This window comes from Crotalus tigris, unplaced genomic scaffold, assembly GCF_016545835.1.
Source record: "Crotalus tigris isolate CLP2741 ecotype Arizona unplaced genomic scaffold, ASM1654583v1 scf7180000018544.1747854, whole genome shotgun sequence".
Lineage (NCBI taxonomy): Eukaryota > Metazoa > Chordata > Lepidosauria > Squamata > Viperidae > Crotalus > Crotalus tigris.
The window spans coordinates 1,232,653-1,258,798 of NW_024097068.1; the positions used below are offsets into that span (position 1 = coordinate 1,232,653).

General features: G+C 40.6%; 1 protein-coding gene across 2 annotated transcripts in view; it reads right to left on the reverse strand.

Moving 5' to 3' along the window:
- Positions 1-598: 598 nt before the first annotated feature.
- LOC120312808 (keratin, type I cytoskeletal 19-like) overlaps positions 599-26,146 on the reverse strand; it is a 77,629-nt gene continuing 52,081 nt past the window's right edge. The window contains exons 5-10 of one of the 2 annotated variants that reach the window (XM_039354007.1): positions 21,514-21,670; positions 18,740-18,901; positions 16,734-16,859; positions 15,947-16,155; positions 6,289-6,317; positions 599-2,038 (exon numbers count right to left, since the gene is read on the reverse strand). In XM_039354007.1, the coding sequence (XP_039209941.1) occupies positions 1,947-2,038; positions 6,289-6,317; positions 15,947-16,155; positions 16,734-16,859; positions 18,740-18,901; positions 21,514-21,670 (775 nt within the window). In that variant the 3' untranslated portion in view covers positions 599-1,946. The remainder of the gene's footprint in view (positions 2,039-6,288; positions 6,318-15,946; positions 16,156-16,733; positions 16,860-18,739; positions 18,902-21,513; positions 21,671-26,146) is intronic. The other variant, XM_039354008.1, reaches the window with a different exon arrangement.

Genomic DNA, 26,146 nt, shown 5'->3' on the forward strand with positions numbered 1-26,146 from the left:
CAGAAGACAAGTTGCCTATGCAGTGGTGTTTAGCTTTGATAAACTGTTACTTGGGCTATTGCTGAACACAGATCTATTGGTCTTCTGGAAGTTTTTCAGACTTGTATCCAAATTTAACCCAGCTGATAGGTATATGAGGTAAAGGAAAGAGATTAAATTTCATCCTGGCCCATCCAATTTGTAGGTGAGATTTACTCATCTTCCAATCCCTTGATTTAGTAGTGGATATTAGCAAAACTTTATCACTTTCACCTCAGCTCCCATTGTGTAGGAAGAAAATGACACAGGCTGCAGTGAATGACTGTAATCAGCAGTACATGGATGCACTCCACAGAATATACAACATTGTGTTAGAGTAGGCAAAGTCAAACTGCTCCTCTCCCAAAGTAACAAAAACAGCAGAAAACACAACTGTACAAACTCCTTGTTGGCAGAAGCAACAGAAAATCTGCAATCCCTCATTTAGAACATTTTTCCCAGTTTAAAAAAAAACACTAGCAGCTTTTTTTTTTCAGATAAAACAAGACAATTTTTGAAGACAATTGTTTTAAACAATTTATTTTTAAAGAGAGAAATAAAAAATAATCATACTGTACATCACTAACAGAAGAAAAATGTTAATGAAGAAAGAAAACCTAAAGATTCTGTAGTGACTGAAATTGACTAAATATGACAGACAAAAAAACCCAAATAATTGAAAAAAGATCCATATAATTGCTGTAAATAATATAAAATTAATCCTTAAACTTATCTTTAAATATTGTCAATACAGAAATGTGTCCCAAGTCATCTTCTCATTTTTAGAAGGCAGAGATTTCTCAAAAACAAACTTATATATTGGAGCCTCTTCTTAAAATCAGGAGGGTAAATTACTTTCCAAATATATGAAATCATCCTCTTTGCCATAGCTCAGATTTAGTAAACCAAAGCTTTTCATGAAATAATAAAATCTGTTTTAGTAATATAGTTCAGAATACAATGATGTTCTTAACTATAATATCTTTTCCCATAATTGTAGTAACATAGATAGTAATCTGAAGGCAAAACAAAGATATAAGTAGAAAGACCAAATCATTAATTTTCAAATTTCTTGTAACACCAACATAAAAATATTAATTCCTTTTTAAGCATTTTAGTGTGTCCAATAAACAGAGAATAATATTTCATTATTTAATTTCATTTTTAAATCATATTGTATATTTCTTAGTACTTGGATCCATTGAGTCCCCAAAACAGATATTCTAATGCTTCATGATTCAGACTATACAGGTAGTCCTGGACTTACAACTACAATTGAGCCCAAAATTTATGTTGCTAAGTGAGACAGTTGTTTAGTGAATTTCCTGCCACAGTTGTTAAATGAATCACTGCAATTAATAAGTTAGTTACACTGTTGTTAAGTGAATCTGACTTTCCCTTGACCTCAAAAAGTCACAAAAAATGATCAGGTGACCCCAGGACACTACAACCATCATATATAAGTCATTTGCCAAAGGTCTGATTTTTGATCATGTGGCCATGGTGAGGCTATAACAGTCCTAAGTGTGAAAAACAATCATTATACTTTTTTCAGTGCCATTATAAGTTCAAATGGTCCCTAAATGAATGGTTAAATGTTGAGGACTAACTGTACTAATACAAAACGAAAGAAGCCACTTTATGATGTATGGTGGGTTTTAGTGTGATCCAAGCTATGGTTAGCAGGTTATGCAACAGAATCCAAGATAAGTGTGGAAATTAAAATGTAAAGATTTCAAATCCACTAATTCCAAAAATCACAATCAACAGTTACCTAGGCAAAAAATGAAAGGCTCATTTATTTGCAGGCCAAAAAAATAAAAAAATCAACCCTCATACAGAGCTTCTATTCCCTTCCCGTCTTCTTCACCATCACCACCATCATTGTGCTGACAAAACTGCTACAGGGAAGGACGCATCTTTCAAAGCTAGTGCTCCACTTCCTCCATGCGGGATGACACCACCTTGCCATCCACCAGTTCTTCAATGATAGTCTTCACTCGTCGGCTTACAGAAGGTTCTGCAAGGAGTGATACAAGACACTATTATCAGGGATGGAGGGAGAGAGACAGCATGGGGTATCTAAGAAAGAATGGATAAATCACAAAAGCCTACCTTTCAGGATTGCTATTATATATTCAAATACGTTTCAGAGCCATCAACTGATATTTCAGCTAAATATATGTTTTATTTATTTATACTTCACATTTTTAATTACCGATATCCCTCAAAGAAGTAGTCTTTTTATACCTTTTATGTCTTCAACTTGAACCACTGGGATTTTAAAATGAATAATATTTATTAAGAATCACATTTCATGCAGAGTTTGCTTTACACCAATTCAATCTTGTTGAATATTTATATATCGCATCTTTATTCTACTAGAGCAGAGCTTTTCAACTGGTGGTACGCATATCACCTGTGGTACATTGGCATCTGGCAGGTGGTATGCAACCATCCTAGAAGTGGTATCGGGGGAAGGGAATGAACTGAACCGGCGGCAGCACCACACAAGCCTGAGTGAAAGACAACTGGAGCTGCAGGGCTGTCAAGGCTCAGCAGAAGCGCCAGGATCAGCTCTGAGCTCCAGCTGATTGGCGCTTCTTCTGGACTCAGTGGAAGTGCCCGGATTGGCGCAGTGTTTGGGGGGATGAAACTGTCCCCTTTTCCCCTCCAAGTCACCAGCCAAGCATTTCTGTTGAAAATTTTTCATTGGAATGGGCTGGTTGGTTTTTATTTCCCCCTCCCGTCTGTGGGGTGGTTGCAGCAGGTTTTGGTCACTTCTGTCATGCTGGGTGGTTACCCACGAAGCACATTTTTTTGGGGGGATCCCCACTTCGGTTGCTAAACTTGCTTAACCCTCTTCCTCCTCCTTCTCACTGGAGCCTCCCTTTGTCTGCAACGGTGGGGCAGGAAGATCTCTGCCGGACCAGGGATGATGGGGATCTGCCCTCTGCGGAGTAGGGGCAGGGTTACTATGTTCCCTGTCAATCAGGTTTGATTTTCTTTCTTTGTCTCCCTCCCCCCACACTCCTTCCCTGCCTCCCCTGCTTGTAGCTGCCTCTGTGCCCCTCATTTTTGAGAGTTAGCATTGCTGGAATCTCTTTCTCCTGAGCCCCCTCGTGCTGGGTAACTATTGCCACCCAAGACCTGTTTTAAAGTTAGGGAATCTTTGGGGGATAGCCAACTAACACCCCAACATGCCCCCATGCCCCCAAGTGCAGAAGCTGCACCACCCCCCTCCAAAGCCCCTGCAATCTCCTATCAGCTTCTTTGGGTCAACTAGAAGGAGAGAAGGGGATAGAACAGTGCAAAGATTAAGGTCAGAGAAACAGGCACAAGTTTCCCATTAAAAGTATGGTAATTGGATATACAATTACCACGTATATATACCATGTATATAACCACAATTGAGCCCAAAATTTATGTTGCTAAGTGAGAAATTTATTAAATAAGTTTTGTCCCATTTTATGACTTTTCTTGCCACATTTCTTAAGTGAATCACTGCAGTTGTTAAATTAGCAACATGGTTGTTAAGTGAATCTGGCTTCCCCCATGGACCACTTGTCAGAAGGTCGCACAAGGGGATCATGTGACCCTGGGTCACTGTGAATGTCATAAATATGAATCAGTTGCCAAGCATCTGAATGTAAATCGCAAGACTCTGGGGAAGCTGCAATAGTCATAAGTGTGAAAAATGGTCATAAGACACTTTTTTCAGTGCTGTTGTAACTTTGAACAATCATTAAGCAAGCTGTTGTAAGTCAAGGACCACGTGTACTTTATCACTTTTTTCCTTTTTCCTTTTTTTTTTTTTTTTTTTTTGGTCATCAGGTTTTTGACACCTTGCTAGGCGACTGGTGGTACTTAGATATTGCCATATCCTAAAAGTGGTACAATGCGTGAAAAGGTTAAAAAGCCCTGGAATGAAATCAGTCCAAATATTTACCATCCACAGCCACCATAATCATCCTATTGAATTTCCCCATTAGTATCTCAGTATTCTCAGCCCAGTTGAAAAGAAATACCAGCCTCTTTCCCAAAGAATCTGTTTTATGCAAAAACTACATTGTACAGGTGATAGGCATTACCAGCTATCCAATTGCTGGAAATGACTACAGTCACATATGCAGATCTCTATTATAGCCATCCACTGAAAGTCTTTTGAGAATCAGTCCACTGTGACTTATTCATGTTCAGTCAGTCTTTAGAAGAAATGTTCTCTAGTTCAGACATGTCAAACACAAGGCCCGGGGGCCGGATGTGGCCTGTGAAGTCATCCTGGAAATAGCGAGGGAATGGCCCCTGCTGCCTTGGCCCTGGCCCTGGTCAACTGGGAGCCAATGTACAATTTTGTGGTGGCCATCTATGCTGAAACACATTCAATCTTAGCTCCTTAAGCCCCCCCCCCCCCGCATGGCCTGAGAGGAACAGTGAGGTTCCTCCAGCGGACCATTCCTTGGTACTTGCCCTGGTCCCACTCTGCCAGAGACCCTCAGATCTGTCCCACTCCTGCCCAGGCCTCCACAGGCACCCTTGACGCAAACGATGTAGACCCTGGCCACACCCACTCCATCCACACCCACCCACTGGGCCGCACCCACCCTGGCCACACCCACCTGGCCCCCTGAGGGCAACCACAATGCTGATGCGGCCCTCAATGGAATTGAGTTTGGAATCCCTTATTATTTCATTGAATGAACCACTTCCTCAACATACAATCTGTATCAAAGATAGATACAAATCTTTTGATATATCCCTTGGAAAATTTGCAATGATTTCTGACTATTTTTTACTTAAACACATCATCTTTTTTAATAAAAATAATAATCTGTTCTCATTTAAATTAGGGAAAAAAGGAATTTTAGTGGAGGGTTAAATAAAAAAATTGTAGGGAGTAGTTGTAGTGCTCCAATAAATTTTGTCATCAAAATTTATTCTATATCCATGTCTTTTGCACCCAGTTCTCCTAATTAAAAAAAAATCCTACAAATTGAAATGTTATCTTTATGAGAATCTAGTAAAAACAAATGGCCCTATCTTTTGGCAAAAATGCTTCCCTGTTGTAACGGTTCTATGATTGTCAAAGACAATATGATAATGATAGAAACGTTTTATCACTAGATATATAGTCTTTGGAATAGACTATATTCCACAGTTAAAATTATCCTATTATAATGTCTTTGAAGATTGACACAGCCTGGAATACTTTATTTACGTCCCCTACTGATTTTTTTCCCAGTGGTTTGAAGAACGTGTTTGATTATTTCACAAATACCATACATACTGATTTTTACCACTCATTTAGTATATTCTAATTTAGCTTCCTTTCAAAGATGGTACCTGCCCTGCACAGATGAAATAATAATCCATACAATATATGTTCACATTGCAGTTCATCAAACAAATACCATATTTATCAAACAATTTCCTAAATAGCAATGGCAACAGCAATAGCACTTAGATTTATAGTGCGGTTTACAACCCTCTCTAAATAGTTTACAGAATCAATATATTGCCCACAACAATCTGGGTCCTTATTTTACCGACCTCACAAGGATGAAAGACTGAGACAACCTTGAGCTGGTGAGAATCGAACCACTGGCAGTCAGCAGAATTAGCCTGCAATACTGCATTCTAACCACTGTGCCACCATAGCTAATAATCAGCATCACTAGCAAATAATCATGGGAAATAGAATTTTGTGACAGTGCTGAGATCTTTAGAGGATTCTTTCTTTAGGAGACATGATAATTAAATTAAACTAAAACTAATTTAAATTTAGAATATAAGTATAGTCACTAATCTGCAGGATCTGCTAAAAATGAATTGAGCATAACAATGTTCAGTAAAAATCATTGTAATTTTTACAGTGCGTGATGTAAAAACAATGCTGAATAAAAGTGTTAAAGTTGAAGTGCATCACATCTGGAGGACAGCAAGTTAAGTAATGGTGAGAAATCTGAGAAATGCAGATGTGGAAACTGAAAGTATAACTTGCACCATTGATCATGCTAACTTAAGTACAACTTTGGAAGACTATAGGTTTCCTGCCTCTGGTTAAGGGAAGATAAACTGGGATGTCCAAACCATTGCAAGACTCATTCAACTCTAGAAAAGATTCAGAGAATAAATGAAATTTTCTTGTTAGTTTTCTTGTAAGAGGCCTGCATAAGAGTCTCTGTCTAAAATTGCTGCAAAATTATGAACTGATTTTCATTTTGCAGATTCCCTAAAAAAGCAGCCTGAATATCAAGTTATTTAGCATACCTGGAGTAGTCAGTGGTTCAGATTCAGACCTAAAAAAAAAAAAGAACATCAGGTCTGTGAACAAGATTCATGATTTTCCAAATTGCCTAATACAGAGTTCATGTGTAATATTCAGTTCCTGCTTGAATCCCAATCCATTTCACAAAGAAATAACTCATGCTGGCTTAGTATTTGGGAGTTTCAGTACAAATGCACTAAGACATAAAGCCAAAAAAAAAAAAAAAAAGGTTTACTAGAGGCATCCTGTGAAAAGACTAATTGATTGTAATGTGAATGTAAAGCAACCTTTTCCAACTTGGAACATTTCATTTGTATTGAAACTCCCAAATACTAAGCCAGCATGAGTTAATTTTTTTTCCTAATGAACTCAATATGCACCAATGTGCTTACAGAGCAATTGTCACCTATTTCATGGTCTGTTATTATATAAGATACTAATGATTTGCACAGTATTTTCTTTATTAGCAAAAATGTACACTTCAATGTAAAACAAGGTCAGGAATGTATATATCTAAATCAAGGAACAGTTCTATAGTCCTACATCAGATTCCAGAGACATATCATGCAGCATCTCATAAGAGTGTTAGTCATGTGTCTGCGTTGCACAGGAAAACTGTTGAGTCCGTCGCGAAATGGTAAGACACGAGAAGCAGTTGTAGTTCTCAGGAAACCTTTATTCTTCAGTTCAGCTTACATTGGAATATGGCGGCAAAAGCCCACACCTCGCAGCCTCCTTTTATAGGACTTTCCCGGGTCAATGTGTTACTTTTCGCGCGCCAGCACTTGCGCATGCGCACAAGCACTGGCGACAGCCTGTCTGGTCCCGGGCAGCTTGCACCTGCCCGGGACCGCCTGCAACGCCCCGAGCCCGCTTGCAAGGCTCAGGACATAACACCCCTTTCCCCCAGGCTAAAACTACGAACAATGCCAAATAATACACAACCCACTCTTAGTACAATGCTCTGCTCCCCTCCATGTTCGGAGTTCCCCCATTTTCATTGCCTCAGTGTTTCTACCCTTCTACTGGCTCTATTTAGCCAATAGTGTTATGTAATCCTCTAAGTACTTAGGAGATTTCCTTGCTCTCTGTGACCTCCTAAGCTCTGGGTGCTTGCTAGGTACTCCCTGACTGAGGGGTGACGTGTGCCTGTTCCCTCCATTATGCCTTGGTGATTCCCAAGAACTGTGCTCTAATGCCTGGCCTGCTTGCTTGCCCACCGGGCTCATCAGGCCAGGGCTTCTTCCAGTGTATGACCTGGTTGTCCCGCCTAGCTATAGGCTCTCTGGCCCTTCTAAGTGACTGTCACTGTTGGGCGTTTCTGTAGAACCTCCTAAGTCTATCCAAGACCTGTCAGAATGCTGTCTATCCCCTGATTCCCGTTCTGTATCCGGGCTTGTGTGGGTTTCAGTACTGTCCCAAAACTCAGTTGTCCCCTGAGTGTAGTCAGAGGTGTTGTAGTCGGGATTTGGTTCCTCGACCACCTCCCTGTGTGTTTGCCCCCTTCTAGGGACAGGGTTGAAGTCAGGCCAACTAGGAGGAGTGTGTGCCAGCTCTCTTGCAGGGAATGGATTGTTGGGATGCTCCTGGATATTCTCTCTGACTGAAGTACTGAGTGATGCGGGTGAAAGGTGATCATGCCCCCGGGGTGACTCCCTGGCTGGAGTAGGCATTGATGCCTGAGTTCTAGTTGGGCTCCATGACTTCCTGTTGGGAGCAATTGCGGAATTTTGGGATGGGCCATTTGTGGCTCTCTCATTGGTACAGGGCAGCATTCCATGCCCCTCCCTTTGCCCAAAGGGCTCCCCCTCCCCCCCTGGAAAAGACCCAGGAGTCTCAGCGGGAAGGTCCCGTCTAGGGCGAAGTTGGTCAATGTGCCGACGCAGGACACGACCATTGTCCAGGGATACCTCGTAGGATAGAGGACCTGTGACCCTGGATATAGATGCGGGGATCCATGTATGCCCAGGCCCGTAATTACGAGTCCAAACCGGGGCACCCACAAGTAGTTGCCTAGGTGCCCTGGGGTGTGAAACAGAAGGAGGCAGTCTGTCCGGATGCAACCGGTCAAGCTTGGTTGTCAGTTTGCGCCCCCAACGAAGTTCAGCTGGGCTTCTCCCTGTAGAAGTGGACGGTGTGGTGCGATAAGAAAGGAGGAAGTCAGCCAACCTGTGATGCCAGTCCCCGTAGGTGAGCCTCTTCAAGGCGTCCTTGGTGATGCGAACCATGCGTTCAGCCATACCGTTGGTGGACGGGTGGAAAGGTGCAGAAGTGGCATGACGAATCATGTTAGCCTGCAAGAAAGCTTGGAATTCGGAGGAAGTGAATTGAGGGCCGTTGTCAGACACAATGATGTCTGGGAGCCCGTGTGCAACAAAAATCCCCCTCAGTACCTGAATAGTCTTTGCAGTGGTGGTTGAAGAGACAGGTACAACCTCAAGCCATTTTGAATGGCTGTCAACGAGGACCAAGAAGAATTGACCCTGAAAGGGCCCAGCGTAGTCAATGTGCACCCTAGACCATGGAGACTGTGTTTCCTCCCATCTATGCACAGGAGCTTGGGGCATTTCAGGGCGTGAACGTTGACAAAGGTGGCAAGCATGCACCTTAGCTTCTATGTCTTTGTCTACCCCTGGCCACCACAAGTGGCTGCGTGCAAGAGCCTTCATACGAACAATGCCAGGATGACCCTCGTGGAGGGAATCTAAGACCCTAGTCCTCATTGAGGTGGGAATGACAACCCTGCTTCCCCAAAGCAGACAACCCTGAGAGGTGGACAACTCGTTCCTTTTAGACCAGAAACTCTGAAACTCAGGACTAGGACAGTGCTCAGGCCATCCAGACAAAACCCAAGAAAGGACACGTGAAAGTGTATGATCTGTGCCTGATTCAGCGGCTACATCCCTGGCATTCAGGGGGGACTCAGGCAAAGCTTGAATGGAGAGAATATTGATGGCTGGCGCGGGGTCAGCCTCTATTACCGGCAGGGGTAATCTACTGAGGCCATCAGCATGGCCCATTTCCTTCCCAGGCTTGTGAAGCAGGGAAAAATCATATGCAGACAAAAAGATAGACCACCTGAGCATCCTGGGAGAGATGATTTGGGGAGTTTGTTTACGTGTGGTAAACAGTCCCAGCAAAGGCTTATGGTCAGTGAAGACCGTGAATTGCCTACCATATAAAAAATCATGGAATTTTTTAATTCCAGCAACAACAGCTAAGGCCTCCCTGTCTATTTGAGCATAGTTGCGCTCAGCTGCAGACAATGTCTTGGAGTAATATGCAACAGGAACCTGAGTTCCATCAGCCCTGAGGTGGCTCAGAACAGCACCCACCCCATAAGGGGAAGCATCACAAGCGATGCACACAGGAAGGGACTCATTGAAGTGTGCAAGTACACTGTTAGAAGTGAGTAAGGCCTTGACCTCATTGAAACTAGCCTCATGTGATTGTGACCACTGCCACACTGCCTGTTTATCTAATAGCCTGTGAAGAGGCTCAGCTACGCTAGCCTTATGTGGAAGAAAGGAATTGTAGAAATTCAGAAGGCCCAGAAAAGCCTGCAGTTCGGCCTTAGACTTTGGCTTAGGGGCTTGCATAATGGCTTTTAGTTTGGATTCAGCAGGATGAATCCCAGCAGCATCAATTTTGAACCCCAGAAACTCAGTAGAAGGTACCCCAATTTTACATTTGTCCTTCTTGAGTTTGAGTCCCGTTTTCCTGAACCTTAACAGGACAGCCCTTAGCCTTTCAGCTAGAATGTGTGTGGAGTCTCCTGCAATTAAGACATCATCAAAATAGGGGCAAACCCCTGGTATACCCCGTAGTGTGTTTTCCATTACGCTTTGGAAAATCCCAGGAGCGACATTTACTCCAAATTGAAGTCTCTTTACCTTGAAAGCCCCTCTGTGGGTCACAATAGTCTGAGCTATAGCAGCATCATCATCAACAGGCAGCTGTTGATATGCTTGAGCTAGGTCAAGCTTTGCAAAAACGCGCCCCCCCTTGAGGGAGGCCAGGATATGACTGACCACAGGAACAGGATAGGCATGTTGCTGCAATGCCTTATTCAGAGTGCATTTGTAATCAGCACAGATGTGAATGTCCCCATTTGCCTTAAGAGACGTGACAATGGGGGTCTCCCATGGACTGGAGTCAACAGGTTCTAGAATTCCTTGTTGGATCAGTTTGTCCAACTCAGTGTCAATTTTACTCTTTAAAGCAAAAGGGACCCTTCTTGCTTTAATTCTAATGGGAGTGACCGTGGGGTCTAACTTTAATGACACAGGGGGTCCTTTGTATGTGCCCAGCTGGGGGCTGAAAACGTCTGCAAATTCTTTGCAGACTTCCTGTAGGTCGAGTGTTTGTAGGCTGTTGAGCCCTATGACATGTATCCCCAAGGCCTCAAACGACTCGAGTCCTATGAGACTCGTTCGTTCACCCTCTACTACTAGTAGGTCTAGTGGACCCTCAAAATCCTTATACTGTGCGTTAAGGGTGGCCTCCCCCTTAACACACACTCTGAAGTTTTGAAAATCCGTTAGCACAATGTCAGAAGGCCTCAACTTGGCCTGGGTTCCGCTGCCGGAACAAATCTTCCTAAATGTGTGCATAGAAATGATCGAAAGTGCAGACCCCGTGTCCAGTTCCATAGTTAATGGAACCCCTTGTAGCTTCACCTTAAGTGACAGCTTTTTCTTAATGGGCTTGTGTGTGCCTGTCCTGTAGATGCTTCTTCGTGAAGCACAAAACCCCACCCTATTCTGGCTGGGGACCCTGGTACCTTTCAGGCGCAATTCTTCCTGAGGTTGTACCTTCTGACGGCCCAGGCACACAGCTGCAATGTATCCTTGTTTTCCGCACGCCTGGCAGATAGCGGAGCGGAACTTGCAGTCGGCTCTCTTGTGGCGACCTCCACAACTGATGCACTTGGGGAGAGCTGAAGAGCTTCCTCTTGGTTTTCCTTCCTTTGTGGGGTGGAGACGGTCCACTTCCTCATCTGGATCCTCCTCGGAGTTTCTTTGGACTTCTTCCTGGTGCACGGATGCAGCATCTGGACTGTTTCTGATCGGCCGCATGTTCTTGATGGCACCGCCCGCTGCTTCTTCTGTGGTGACCTCTCTCAAGGCATCTTGGAAAGACAAGTCCTCCTTGGCGAAAAGTCTCTGTTGCAATTCTCGATGCCTTAGCCCGCACACAAATCGGTCCCTCAGTCGTTCTTCGAGGTCCTTGAACTCGCAATGTTTGGCGGCTTTCCTCAGTGCAGTGATGTACTCCAAGGCCGATTCTCCAGGTCGTTGATCCCTCTGCTCGAAGGTGTGGCGCCACGCGATGACGGACATCTTAGGTTGGAAGTGCTCCTTCAGTAACTTTTTTAGATCTGCGTAGCTGATAGACTCTAAAGGAACAGGTGCTGCGAGGTTCTCAGCGATTTCGAATGCGTCTTGACCGCAAACGCACAGCAGGGTGGCAGCCTTCAAGCTCTCTTCCCTCACCTGGTTCACTTTGAGGTAGTTTTCCACCCTGGCTGCGTAGGACTCCCACCTCTCTGGGTGTGAGACGTCGAATTCCGAAAGCCTTCCAATATTTGGCATTTCGTATCAGGAAGGGTCTATCAGCCAGCCTACCCCCGAATGCACGCTGGATTGGCGGGTAGCTGCCGAGTCAATGCCGTTCCTGCCGCTCCGGACTCACTCGGGTAAGCTTACACCTTCTCTTTTCCGATGTAAGGCAATCCCATCCTCGTCGCCAGTGTTGAGTCCGTCGCGAAATGGTAAGACACGAGAAGCAGTTGTAGTTCTCAGGAAACCTTTATTCTTCAGTTCAGCTTACATTGGAATATGGCGGCAAAAGCCCACACCTCGCAGCCTCCTTTTATAGGACTTTCCCGGGTCAGTGTGTTACTTTTCGCGCACCAGCACTTGCACATGCGCACAAGCACTGGCGACAGCCTGTCTGGTCCCGGGCAGCTTGCACCTGCCCGGGACCGCCTGCAACGCCCCGAGCCCGCTTGCAAGGCTCAGGACATAACAAAAACCACATCTTCCTTCCCCTGTCCTTACACTTTCTACAGAGGGACGATCGAGGGCATCCTGTCATACAGCATTACAGTCTGGTTTGGAAGCATCACTGCTTCAGACAGGAAGGTGGTGCAGAGAGTGGTGAGGATGGCTGAAAAGATTATTGGCAGTTCCCTCCCTTCCATCCAGGACATGGCATATAAGTGTTGCTTGAACAGGGTCTGTAATGCTACATATCCTCTTCATGATCTGTTTTCCTTGTTACCTTCTGGGAGGAGGCTTTGGGGTATCCGAGGCAGAACATCCAGAATAAGTCATAGTTTTATTCCATACAGTATTAACTTTGTAAACTCTAAAGCTTCATCTTTTCACTGTGTATTCAAGATGGACAGTGATTAATACTATATGTTATTTATATGCAAGGGTGAAGGTTTATATATGCTGTATTTCCCCAAAAGTAAGGCCTACCCAAAAAATAAGCCCTCACTTGATTTTGGGGGGTGGGCCTAAAAATTAAGCTGCCCCACACACCTTGAACCCACTTACCTTGCACCCAGGCCTCTCCTCGCCAGCCCACTTCTTCTGCAGCGTCCTCAGACCTGCATTTTGCAGTCAGAGCCCTTTCTGGAAGGCCACTGTAGTTGAGAACCAAGCTATGGATTTAATCCATAGCTCAGTTCTCGGCTGCATTGACCTTTCAGAAAGGCCTTTGACTATGAAATGCAGGCGGAGCTCCATTCTCAGCTGCAGAATGAAGCTGCTCCTTCAGCCACAGAAGAAATGGGCAGGCTGGACCAGAGGTGAGTGAAAAAGACACACATATACCCCAAAATAAGACCTGGTGCCTCTTTTGGAGGCAAAAATAAAATTAGACCACATCTTATTTTCGGGGAAACACAGTATGTTGTATATAGCATGTTTAATTGTGTGTTATGTACTGTATATGTACACTTTTGAGAGCAAGCAGCAAAGTTTCATTTTTAATGTGTGCCAATGTGCCCACAGTAAAAAATAACAATAAAGGTTATCTATTCTATTCTCTATGTTTAAGCAGACATATGAGAGAGCAGGCTGCCCAGAAAATGGATGGTACCTGTGCTGCTTTCATCTCTTCTTTTTAAGCCCTCTCACCACCAGCAGCAACTTGTCTATAAAAGCTTTGCTGTGAAACAGCTGAAGATACATGTGGGGGATAGAAGGAGATGTCTTTGTGTGTGGAAGTAAAGCAACTTAAAGCAGTTGGAAAGGAATGTTCTTCTCTAGCAGCATGCACAAAGACGAATAGCAGGAATAGCAATAGCAGGAGGAAGATTAGCAATGGGAAAGAGTGGAGATACTGAGTTGTGAATAATAGTATGTGAGAGCTTGTATGTATTGTCTAGGGACATGTGTTTTTGCCTATTCTGTTGGAGTCTTGAGCCAACCAAACTGGGTATAAATTAAAAGAATTCATCACAGGGATGATAAAAGAGGGATATCTAAAACAAGATGAGATATCCAACATAAGATAGTATCAAACTCAAGGAGTTCATTAAGTACTCTGTATCAAAAGAAAACAAACCTTAGCTACAAAAGGAAGAAAGTTTGGCCCTTGCACATCTCAGACTTTGCAGATAATAATTAACATCCTGACTTCAGAAACCAGACTTATCACTAGAGATTACACCAAACAGGGATGGAAAAAATAGACCAGCAAGACACTGTCTCCCTTAGATACAGAAGAAGCTACTGCTTTGGTAGAGACAGGTATCTACTTCATGCCTGCAATTAAGCAAAGTAGATAGACCATCCAAAAAAGGGTTTAGGCTCAGATATTTGAAGCAAAAGAAAGAGGAAAAGTTTATGTTAATTAAAAAAGAGAAAGAAGAGCAGCTTTGGAAGGAGAAAAAGGAAAAGTAGGCAAAAATGAGAAGTGTGAGAAGCAAGAAAAGAGTTTAGGGATCTGATAAAGGAATCCAATCATTAGAAGGGGCATATTCACATCTAGGGTTTTCAGAACATGTTGAGAGGGAAGGTGGTCCCAAAGATATAAAAATTTCTAACTTAACAGAGGAAGAAGATATAAAAGCCTATTTTATTATATTTTACTATATCTGAAAGATTGCTACCTCTTGCAAATGGGAATGAAACTGGGAGTGATCTGAGAGTGAACAGGCGGCCAGATGTATAACAGAAAACGCTTTGGAGGTCTATAATGGTCTTCCAGTTAGGAAAGTAATGGATTATTATCATATTAAAGAGGTAATTCTTATACAGGTACAATATAATTCCTTATAGGCAGAGATTTAGGAGCTACGCATATGACAAACCTGAAGGATTTGTGAATTGTGAACAAGATTGGAAGAAAATGTTTGAGGCCAGATAAAAGGAGCAAAAAAAAAAATGGTAAAAGAAGTAATTTTAGAACAGTTTCTACGTCTACAAAAGTCCATTATTGTCTTGCATTTTATTTTATTTTATTTTACATTTGTTTGTTTGTTTGTTTGTTTAATTAATTAATTTGATTGATTGATATCCTGTCTTTTTCAAAGAAGCTTGCTTTGTACATAACATTTCCTCTCCCAGCTTTTCCTACAAAAATAATTATCCCAGTGGCAGCTGGACTGAACAATAGGATGGTTCAAAACTACCCACTAGGTTTCCATGGCTGAGAGGTGATCTTGAAGCTGGGTTTTCCCAATCCTAGTTCAGCAAAATAACCACATTGTCTGACATTCTAATTTTACAGTGGCCAACCAGATTTCATGGTGAAGCTCAGAAAAACATGACTACCATAGTTTCCAATTTAATTTCTCCAGCCACTGATATGCTGAGGACTATACTTGAGATAGTATGTAATTATCAGGACTAGTAGCCTTCGATGCCTTGTTTTCCAGGAATTTATATAATTCCCCTTTGAAATAATTCATAACTATTATCAAGCTCCGTTGCCTTTCCATTGCTTAAAAAAGATTAGATTAAAAAAATCTAAAAAGTCTCTCAAACATATAGCTCTTTTTCATAGGGGCTTGATCCAGCCTATAATTATTTTAGAAGCCTTATTTACATATTTGTCATTTAATTATGTATTTATTAAAACATTTGATAAGTAGTCATCTACCTAGATTCTAAGGATGGTTTAGAAAATAGAAAAATAATGCAACAATTATATATACTATTTAAAAACTTGCATAAAAATATGTTCCATCATTTCCATCTTACAGTTTCTTTCCAAGTTGCATTTCATATGGGTTCATACAGAAAATTTATATAACACGTACAGTAAGGACTTTAATATCATGTGGCGACTACTGGTTGGAGATGAGCAAATATATTTTTCTGTTCCATACTACTAGCCTTCCTCCAGGAAATTCTATTTCATCCCTCTCACTCACAGATTTTCTTTCTCATTCTTCAACTGTCAACCAGCAATCCATGGCTGTCAGTGAATGGAGGAAGAAATCTTTCTTAGAGATCATTTGTTTAAAAATCAATTCTTCAGATTCATTCAATCCTTTCTAAATCTCCTGATATTTCCCAGTTGAGTGCAAATGTTGCTGTTTAAGTTACATAAATATCAGTACTCCCCTATACACTGTAGGAATAGAAATAAATGGATTAACAAGCTGGACAGATAGCACTCATCTTCCCCACTCCTTACCCTTCAAGAAGACATTGGTAGGTTGCTATTTCCTGTTCCAGTCTGTTTTTAATATCCATCAGTCGCTTGTAATCCTCAGCTTGATTCTGGGCATCCAATTTCAGTTGCAGCAGCTCTGCCTCCCGGGCAGCCACAAGATTTTGTAACTGTGATAACTCCAACCCATAATGGGATTCCACCTCAGTCAGAGTCCCCTCAAGGGCTTCTTTCTAGGAACAAGAAAGATTTTTGTTTTTCTGAAGATGCTAAATCTAAAGATGCTTTGCGGGCCCAGGAAAAGCAGAGGGTAGATGGAGAGAATAGAAACTTGAGTCCAGCTTACCAACATGACTTGGTTTCAAGAAGATATTATAAAAGTCTACACAAATGCTTAGCAGAGAATACCGGCTAATGATATCTGGAGTAAGCAGTCTTAGACTGTTTTTAATAAAATAATTTGGAAGCCTGCCTATTACAAGGAAAGTATCTTGTACATAATTTTTATTTAAAGGAACCTTTCAAGGCATTCTTAAAATATAAAAACAGGAAGCCTGCCAGTCTCATTCTTGGAGACAGACAGCATCTTAGGAGAGATGGGGTGTAAATCAGCCTCCTAAATAGTAACTTTGTGAAAATGTTCATAACCTGCTCTAAAACTTCCAAATATGTCCATTGATGCCTAGTATTGAGATATTCCTTCTTTGGTCATGAGAGAACTAAGTTCATACTAAATTTTAGTCAGTAACACTACTTCTGCATTTGAACTTATAGCATCCAATCCACAAATTTGAAAACAACTGGAACTGACCATGCTCCACAAAGACTGTAGCTCAATCTCCAAAGCCTGGGCCAACCGTTTCAACTCCACCATCTTCATCTGAGCACTCTGTAGAGTTTCAGTGCTGACAGAAATCTCCTGATTGAGTACATCACACTATGAAAGAGAGGAGAAGTTATACATTAGATATTCTAACCATATTATCCCCCATACAGAGAATAGGAATCTTTTGGAAATTGGGATTATTATTTGCATATGAACAGGTCTGGCTATGCTGTACATTGCTCAATTGTTCAGCTTTCAATCTGTCTAACAATTAAAAAAGCTTTTGACCAGGATTCATATAGATTATATTTGATCAGAAATCTCTGTTGACTTCTAACAAAGCAGAATCAAATATCAAGGCAGACCTTGGCCAGTGACATTTATTCATTCATTCAATTATCTTGAATTATAAGCTATCTTTCTGTTCAAACTCGACCAGCATCTGAAAAAGATGTGCATATGCATGTGTCTATAATTAAAATGAATCAGATCAAAATTCTCTACTAAGATCATTCAACTTTTGATGCAATCCTTCCAACATTTGTATAGTTTAATAATCCAGCCTAATGCAGATGAATGCTATGCTTGTTTATAATATCATTGGCTTGACTTCAGTTGGCTATGAGGCATTTACAAGTAGATTGATTGCAAGACCATTAATCCTGCTGCAATTTATTGCCAATTTGCCCTTAGCTGGATTTTGAGATTTCGTAATTACCATCCAAAAAATATTTGATGCCTAATCTTAACAGTTACAAAAACTAGAAACATGGGATTTTTTGTTGTTTGAATGGAAATGTTTTTGAATATTCTAGATTTGCAGAGTAGGACTGGAGAAGTTGCAGAAACTGCTCTTCCTGGAAGCTGCATGTAAAATATTTGTCTTCTTAAAAGAGAAAAAATATCTGGCTTGGGTCTCAAGGTTGTTTCCCTCATCAACCTTGGTTGCTACCTCTGTAGTCTTCTTCTTCTTCTTCTTCTTCTTCTTCTTCTTCTTCTTCTTCTTCTTCTTCTTCTTCTTCTTCTTCTTCTTCTTCTTCTTCTTCTTCATCATCATCATCCTCAGCCTCAGAAATAGCTATTTGAATCTGAGTAGAAGGAAAGAGTGCCTAGAAGTATTACATACAAGGGTCTATGTCGTCTCCATGATGTCTAGGCACACTACTGTTGAAGCAAGACAGCATAGCTTCTCCTTCCATTCCATATACCTAAACACAGACAGCAATGAGACCACATCTTAATTATACCTGAAGGCAACCGGCTGAATAGAGTGTGAAGTGGAATGTATTCTGGAGTCCCGGGAGGAACAGGCTCTTTCCCAGAAAGCAAAGAAAGCAGAACTTGGACTATCTGGCAGGCAAGAAGAGGGAAAGCGTGGACTGTCCCTAGCTATTCACAGGATATATCTATAGTTATGCAGATAATTGCCTTAGTCTGACAAGATTCTATTTGTAAGTGAACAACAATTAAAAAAACTATTCAGAAGTCATTCCACATGTTATACTTGGCTTTTTTGGACCTTACAGATATCAGCTGGACCATTACATAGTACATAGCAGTATCATCCAAAATCTCATTCCTACCTCCTCACAGCTTGCATCAGAGGAAATTGTGCATGCATTTTAAGCATAAACATATATGCTTAAGAGGAAAAACAGAAACTTATATTTTCCCTTATTTCTATCAACCATATGCCCTCTTTCTGAGGACACTTTTCATGTGGTAGTGTAAAAGTAACAACATAAAGAGGAGGAAATGAAAACATTTAGGATGAAGGCCTAACAAACGGTATAAATAAAAAGTCTTTACTATATCAGAGAAGGGAAATACTTGAGAATGAAAGACATGTTCCTATGATATGAGAATTCAGCCAAAACAAATTTCTTTTATTTTTATATCATGCTCTTTCTAGCTCTTACAGACATATATAAGCTCAAGCTCACTTAATGTTTGCACATTTCAATATTTTGCTTTGCCAAACCTTTCCTCACCTGGGATTGATGCAAAGCTTCAGCTTCCTGACAATTCTTCTCCATGACACCCTCATACTGGTCACGGACCTCAGCCAGGACTTTTTGTAAATCAGTGCCAGGCATGGAGTCAACCTCCACATTGACAGTGCCTCCTAGATGCCCCTGGAGAGAAGCCACCTCCTATGGCATGAAAAAAAGTTCAGATGTAACAAAAAAACCAGTCAAATATCATCAGGGAAAGAGCTGGATGGCAATATACAGCAACCAGCAATGCCACAACAAAATATTAATTACATGAAATTAAATAAAATTGTCATAGGTGGGCCCTGCAAAAAAAAAGTTGCATTGGAGTCCTTGAATCACTTCCTGCTTCATCACTGAAGGGTTTCAAAGACTGGATACCATGAAGGAATGTGCATTCTCTTCCTTCTGGGAATCCAGATCACATTCCATCAGATAGTCATTTGTCTGGGATGGCCTAAGGCAGTGTTTCTCAACCTTGACAATTTTAAGGCATGTAGACTTCAACTCCCAGAATTCCATAGCCAGCATTGCTGGCTGTGGAATTCTGGGAGTTGAAGTCTACATGCCTTAAAATTGTCAAGGTTGAGAAACACTGGCCTAAAGCTTCCTGCCCTGGACAGAGGGTTGGATTAGAAAACCTCCAAGATCCCTCCAACCCTAGGATTCTATAATTCTGTGGTTCTACAAAAAAAATCCTCAGCAGTATTCCAGTCAGCAACATGCCTTGTTTTATGCTTAATTATATTTAAAATGGGAAGATAAGCAGGGAAGTGAAAGTAAAGCAAGCAAAACAAAATAGAAAGAAAAATCAGGATTATACAGAGGTTCTAGAGCATTTTGAATTTGATTCCAAGATGCTTCAGGAACTGGGGATGGGGGAAACACAAACAGGAGACTGAAATGCTTTAAAGGACTGCATCTTTTCCCTGGATCATGAAGTTGACTCCAGCTGCCACATGCAACTGAAATATAAACTACGTAATTCTGCTATGGGCTTCTTCACATCGCCTGCTTAAGCTGCAAAACTTCTATACCATATGGAAATGAAATTGGCTGTCAAATTAAACATTTATAAAAGAAAGACCCTTGACTTCATTTGGCTGAAGTGATAGGTTCTGCCCCCCCCCCTTAACAGGGACATCAGTCCTGCGGGAAAAAGGGAGAGAAAATATAGAATGATTAGTTAGTTTTCAGTGGAGTTTATCTCAATATTTGTTGTGAAACCTGCAAAGGCGTTTTGGGGCTTGGACATGCTGAGCATCTACCCATTCTTCTCCGAAAGAGGAAAGTCCTTCCATGTATTGGATTTTTCCTTTGTGTTTACGAGACTCTAAAATCTCCTTAATTTCAAAATGTTGCTCACCTTCAATCAAAATGGGAGTAGATGGCAGTTTTGTTGCAGGGTGTAGGGGAGAAATAATTGCTGGTTTCTATAGGCTACAGTGAAAAGGGGGCCAAATACTGTATAGTTGGGCAATCCATTCAGCCAGTGATGTGGTTTGTGGTTTGGTTTGGAGTATTCAAGCATAGATACAATGTCCTGCCCAGATATGATTTTAAAGGGGGTGAAACTAGTGCTGCTATGCACTGAGTTATTGCAGGCCACCTCCACAAAAGGGTGGAGATCAGCCCAATTGTCCTACTGGTAGTTAATAGCATCTCAAGTACTGCTCCAAGGTGCCATTCATATTTTCACACATACCCCCATTCATCTGAGGATGATGGGAGGAGCTAAGCCTGTGGGCTGTGCCAAGTAACTTTAGGAACTCCTGCCAAAATTGCAAAATAAATTGAAATTTTGCAATCTGAAATGATGCATTCTGGGGCTCCATAAGTCTATACAAGTGTTGCAAAAACAGCTTGGCCAAAGTGCATGCTGAGGGAATTTTAGAGCATGGCCCAAATGTACTTGTTTGGAGAAAAGATCCTTTATCAGTCAAATTACTGTATTTCCTGAGCTTTCCAGCACTCCCACTGTAAAATCCATAGAAATATCCTTCCAGGGCACTTGGGGCTTTCCCACTGCTTGGAAGAGACCTGGGGTCTTCTTCGGGTATCTTTTAGCTGATGCATAGATAGGGCAGCTGGTCATGTAGGTTTCAATGTGTTTTTTCAGTGATGGCCACCAGAATTGACATCTCACAAGGTGTTGGTGTTTTTACAAAGCCAAAAGCATCCCGCCATTTTTGAGTCGTGGGTTTTCTGCAGGACCATGATCTGTTGGTTTTCTGGGATGTACAGTTTGGCCATCACGTAAAATGTAGTCAGCTTTATGGGCTTTGAACCACTTGTCTTTTTCTAATGCCACTTTTAATGCTATAAGCAATTCATCCGGTATCTGCAAAGTGAGTTTCCCTTGCCCTCTAGTGATGGCTGGGGCTGCTAACTGTTGGGAGGGTATGACTGGTCTGATGACTTCAATTTCAGATCTATTACATTGGAGTAACCTCCAAAGGGCATCACCTAGCATCTTTTCTCCTTTAAATTGGAACTTTGTATAGACCCATTAGAAAAAAATAAGATTCTTTTAACTTATGTTTCTTATTATTTAGATTCCAAACTCATTATGTTTCTTATTATTTAGATTCCAAACTCAGATAGCCTAACAAAAGGAAACAACATGATAAACATTTGTTTTCCAGTAGACATGTAATTACCAAGTTCTTCTATTAAAGACTGGGTGATAACATTGATCTAGGAAGTGTATTATTTAACTCGTATGTTTAATATCATGGACAAATTTTTCACACAGCTATATCCATTCTTACCTCCTTGTGGTTTCTTTTGAGACAGGCCAACTCCTCTTTGAGATTGTCAGCTTGTACCTGCAAGCTAGCTCGACTTGCATTCAATTCTTCTAGGGCCTTTCGCAATCCCCCAAGGTCTCTTTCCAAAGGCAGGCGCATGGCTACCTCAGATTCCAGTCTACAAAAAGTAAAAGAGTCCACACAGCACATTTCTAACCATGGCTCTTTATGGCTACATAACTGAGAACTTCAAATGCTTGAGTCACCAGTCACTGTTGGGGCAAGGATCTAGGTCTTTAGCTAAAAACAATGGTCCTACCCAGATCTCCTCTAGTTAATCTCTCTTGGCTTGACTTCAGATGATATTAGATCTAGGGACAATTAAATAGACAAGGAAGATTACATCTTATAGCCATTCTGAACGTCTTTCTCATTCTTTCTCTGTTTCCCAAGCTTAAAGCATATTTCAGTTTTTGTAACTATTTCTTCATACCATACAATATTTTTTCTAGGGCCATTTTTATAGGAAGAAAGCTATAGGATATATAAAGTCTTCATAAGTCCAAATTGTAATCAGTCATGTTAAACGGGTCTAGTTAGATATTAATAGAACATGCAGAAATCAAGATTTTCTAACAATTATAAATATAATGCCATATTTAGTTCTGGTTTGGATATCCAATCAATATTAGCTGCTTTCAAAAGCCAACAAAAAAAGAAAGAGAAAGGAAAAGGAAAGCATTAACAGAAATGTATTAGCTATTATTTTTCTTAAACAGTCTTCAAAAAACTGAAGATTGGATTGGAACAAAAATTGCTTTAAATAATTGAGTAGATTTACAGATAAAAAGTTTTTGAGTGAATTATATTTAATACTAGACTGTCTGACCATTGGGTCATCATTTCAGAGACATTTCCTTATCAAGTTCCTCAATACCTTCAACAATTTTAATGTACTTGAAAAGTTCTTAAAAATACAGGGAGATGTTCAGATACCTTGAAAGTAGCTCATGTTGAACTGTATAGCACAGTCAAGCATCAGAAGTTAACCATAGAGAATGTTTTATGACATTTTGCATTATGTCATAAAATGCTTTATAAAATTGACAAGTTTCAATTCCATGTGAGTCACGGATCCCAGATTCTGGATACATTCTGTAAATTAGTCCCTTTGAGTTACCTTGATTGAAAAGGTTTTGCCCTATGATGCACCATTTCACTCAGTTATAGACAGTTTAGTATTATATCTTGCAAGCCAGCCATGGGAGACTCTGGTCCTCCATTTACGAACATACTAGAATTAAAAGGATATGAAGTCCCAACATGGCACTTAGGACCACCTGCGTGCTTAAGCACACCCTCTGTAGGCTGTCTGATGTATCTGATTTATGCATTTTAATCTCAAATACACACTTTTGTACATCTTCCCTTGGTACTTTTTTTCTGAAAAGTAAGTATATACAGTGCTGAATCCCAAGGATAACTGTATTGTGATCCACATATAAAAGAGGTGTGAAACTGGCTGATTTGCTTTAAAATGTAGACCGGATTAAAATATGAGCATCCCTACGTAAAATTCTGATCAGTAATTTGAGTGAGTCATCTTAATTTTAATTCTTCCCTGTTGGTAATATCTTTTCAATATTAAAATTTTCTTTAAGGTCACATTATTCATATTAGCTAGTCTATGAGTTGATAGAAAAGTATGTCACCATCAATGATAAATGATAATTGAATAAGAAAAAAGTCCTATCTAGTTATCATTTCACAAATGCCTTTTTGCAGCCTGTATAGCCAACAGCCCTGGCTTTGTTTGTTATCAGCTATAATAGGTACTCACATGGAGGGGAGGGGGGAATTAACCATGTTTTTACCTTATATCTGTTATCTAAATTGTTGATTTAAAAAAAATAATATTTAATAATAATAATAATAGTAATAGTAAAGTTGGAAGGGACCTTGGAGGTCATCTAGTCCAACCCCCTGCTCAGGCAGGAAACCCTATACCATTTCGGACAAATGGCTGTCCAATCTCTTCTTAAAAACCTCCAGTGTTGAAGCATTCACCACTTCTGGAGACAGGTTGTTCCACTGGTTAATTGTTCTAACTGTCAGGAAGTTTCTCCATAGTTCTAGGTTGCTTCTCTCCTTGCTTAGTTTCCACCTGTTGCTTCTTGTCCTGGCTTCAGGTGCTTTGGAAAATAGCTTGACACCCTCTTCTTTGTGGCAGCCCCTGAAATATTGGAACACTGCTATCATGTCCCCTCTCATCCTTCTCTTCATTAAACTAGACATACCCAATTCCAGCAGCCGTTCCTTATATGCTTTAGCCTCCAGTCCCCTAATCATCTTTGTTGCTCTTCTCTGTACTCTTTCTAGAGTCTCAACACCTTTTTTACATCGTGGTGACCAAAACTGGAGGCAGTATTCCAAGTGTGGCCTTACCAAGGCATTGTAAAGTGGTATTAACACTTCACGTGATCTTGATTCTATCCCTCTGTTAATGCAGCCTAGCATTGTGTTGGCCTTTTTGGCAGCTGCAGCACACTGCTGGCTCATATTTAGGTGATTGTCCACTAGCACTCCGAGGTCCCTCTCACAGTTACTACTATTGAGCAAGGTACCCCCTATACTCTAGCTGTTCATTTGGTTTTTCTTGCCTAAATGTAGATCCTTGCTTTTTTCACCATTGAATTTAATTTTGTTAGATAGCGCCCAGTGTTCAAGTCTGTCCAGATCCTTCTGTATCTTAAGCCTATCTTATGGATATTGGCTATTCCTGCCAGCTTGGTGTCATCTGCAAATTTGATGAGTTCCCCATCTATCCTCTCGTCCAAATCGTTGATAAAGATGTTGAAGAGCACTGGGCCCAGAACACAGCCCTGGGGCACCCCACTACACACTTCCCTCCATGTAGATGTGGTTCCATTGAGGACCACATGCTGAGTACGGCCGGTCAGCCAGCTACGGATCTATCTGGTGGTGGTGCTGCCTACCCCACATTTTTCTATCTTGTCAAGTAGTAGGTTGTGATCTACTTTACCACATGCCTTACTTACGTCCAAGTAAATTATGTCCACAGCATTACTCTGATCCACTAATTTTGTCACTTGGTCAAAGAATGTAATAAGATTTGTCTGGCATGATCTATTTTTTTTTTATTAAAAATTTTTATAAATTTTTACAAAAAGACAAAAAAAAACCAATACAATACAATACAAAAACAAAGCAAAACAAAACAAAACAAAACAACCCTTCCCCAACCCTCCCCAAAACCCCCACTCCCTCCCCCCCCCGGAGCTTCCCAGAGCAGAATATAGGTTTAATTTAAAAAAGTTAAAAAAATTATATGAAAAAAAAGAATATAACACTAAAATATATGTATATATATAAAAATAAAAGTTATAAAAAAGCTAGATGATATTTTTTTATATTCAATTTAAATTGTATAAACTTTATCCATTAATCCCAAACAGCAAGAAATTTCTCTTGCGATTGTTCTTTTAAGAAAGCCGAAATCTTTGCCATTTCCACCAAATAAGACACTTTAAGAAACCATTCCTGCAAAGTAGGCAAAGATTCCTTTTTCCAATATTGTCCTACTAACAGCCTTGCGGCTGTGATCAAGTTCAACATCAATATAACCTCCTTTGTATCACAATCAGTAACTATACCTCATAAAAATAATTGTGGAGTGAATTTTACCCTCCTTCTAAAAATTCTCTGAATATTCCACCATATCTTGATCCAAAAGGCTTTTATATTTCTGCACGACCACCAAATATGATAATAGGTGGCATCCAAACAACCACATCTCCAACATTTAGGCTGTAGGTCAGGGTACATAAAAGACATTTTTTGTGGATCAAGGTGCCACAAAATGTTTTTATAAAACATTTTATAAAAATTCTCCCTTAAATTCTGTGCTTGTGTAAATTTAACATTTCTCACCCAAATAGTTTCCCAGGTATCCAGTAGAACTGGTTCACCAAAATTCTGCGCCCATTTAATCATACAATCCTTAATTAATTCTGTTTCTGAATCCAATTCCACTAGAACCCCATAAATTCTCTTAATATGAGTTTGTCTTTGATCCTTCACTTGCTTAATAAAATTTTCATCTTCTCTAAGGAAACCCACCTTACGATCCATCTTCCATCTGTCTACTAATTGCCTATATTGAAACCAAGAATAAATAATATTTTCATGTGCTAGCTCTTCCAATAGTTTTAACTGCCAATTTTGTCCATCCCATCTAAGTAACTGTGTATAAGACACCGTATCCATTTTGACACCTCTTTTTATCCCCTCTATCGCATGCCAAGGTATAGCCCATAATGGTATTTTAAAATCACTTTTATAATATTTTCTCCAGAACCTAAGTAAAGAGATTCTTATAATATGAGATTTAAAAGCCCGGTCCACTTTTTATTAAATATTAAATAGGCATGCCAACCAAAAAGTAAATCCCATCCCTCCAAATGGAGTATCTCCAAATTTGTTAAATTTACCCAATCACTAATTGATGTTAAAACCACCGCATCATAATATAATTTCAAATTCGGTACCTTGAGTCCACCTCTCTCACGGGAGTCTTGCATGATTTTAAACTTTACCCTTGGTTTTTTCCCTGCCCAAATAAATTTATTAATAC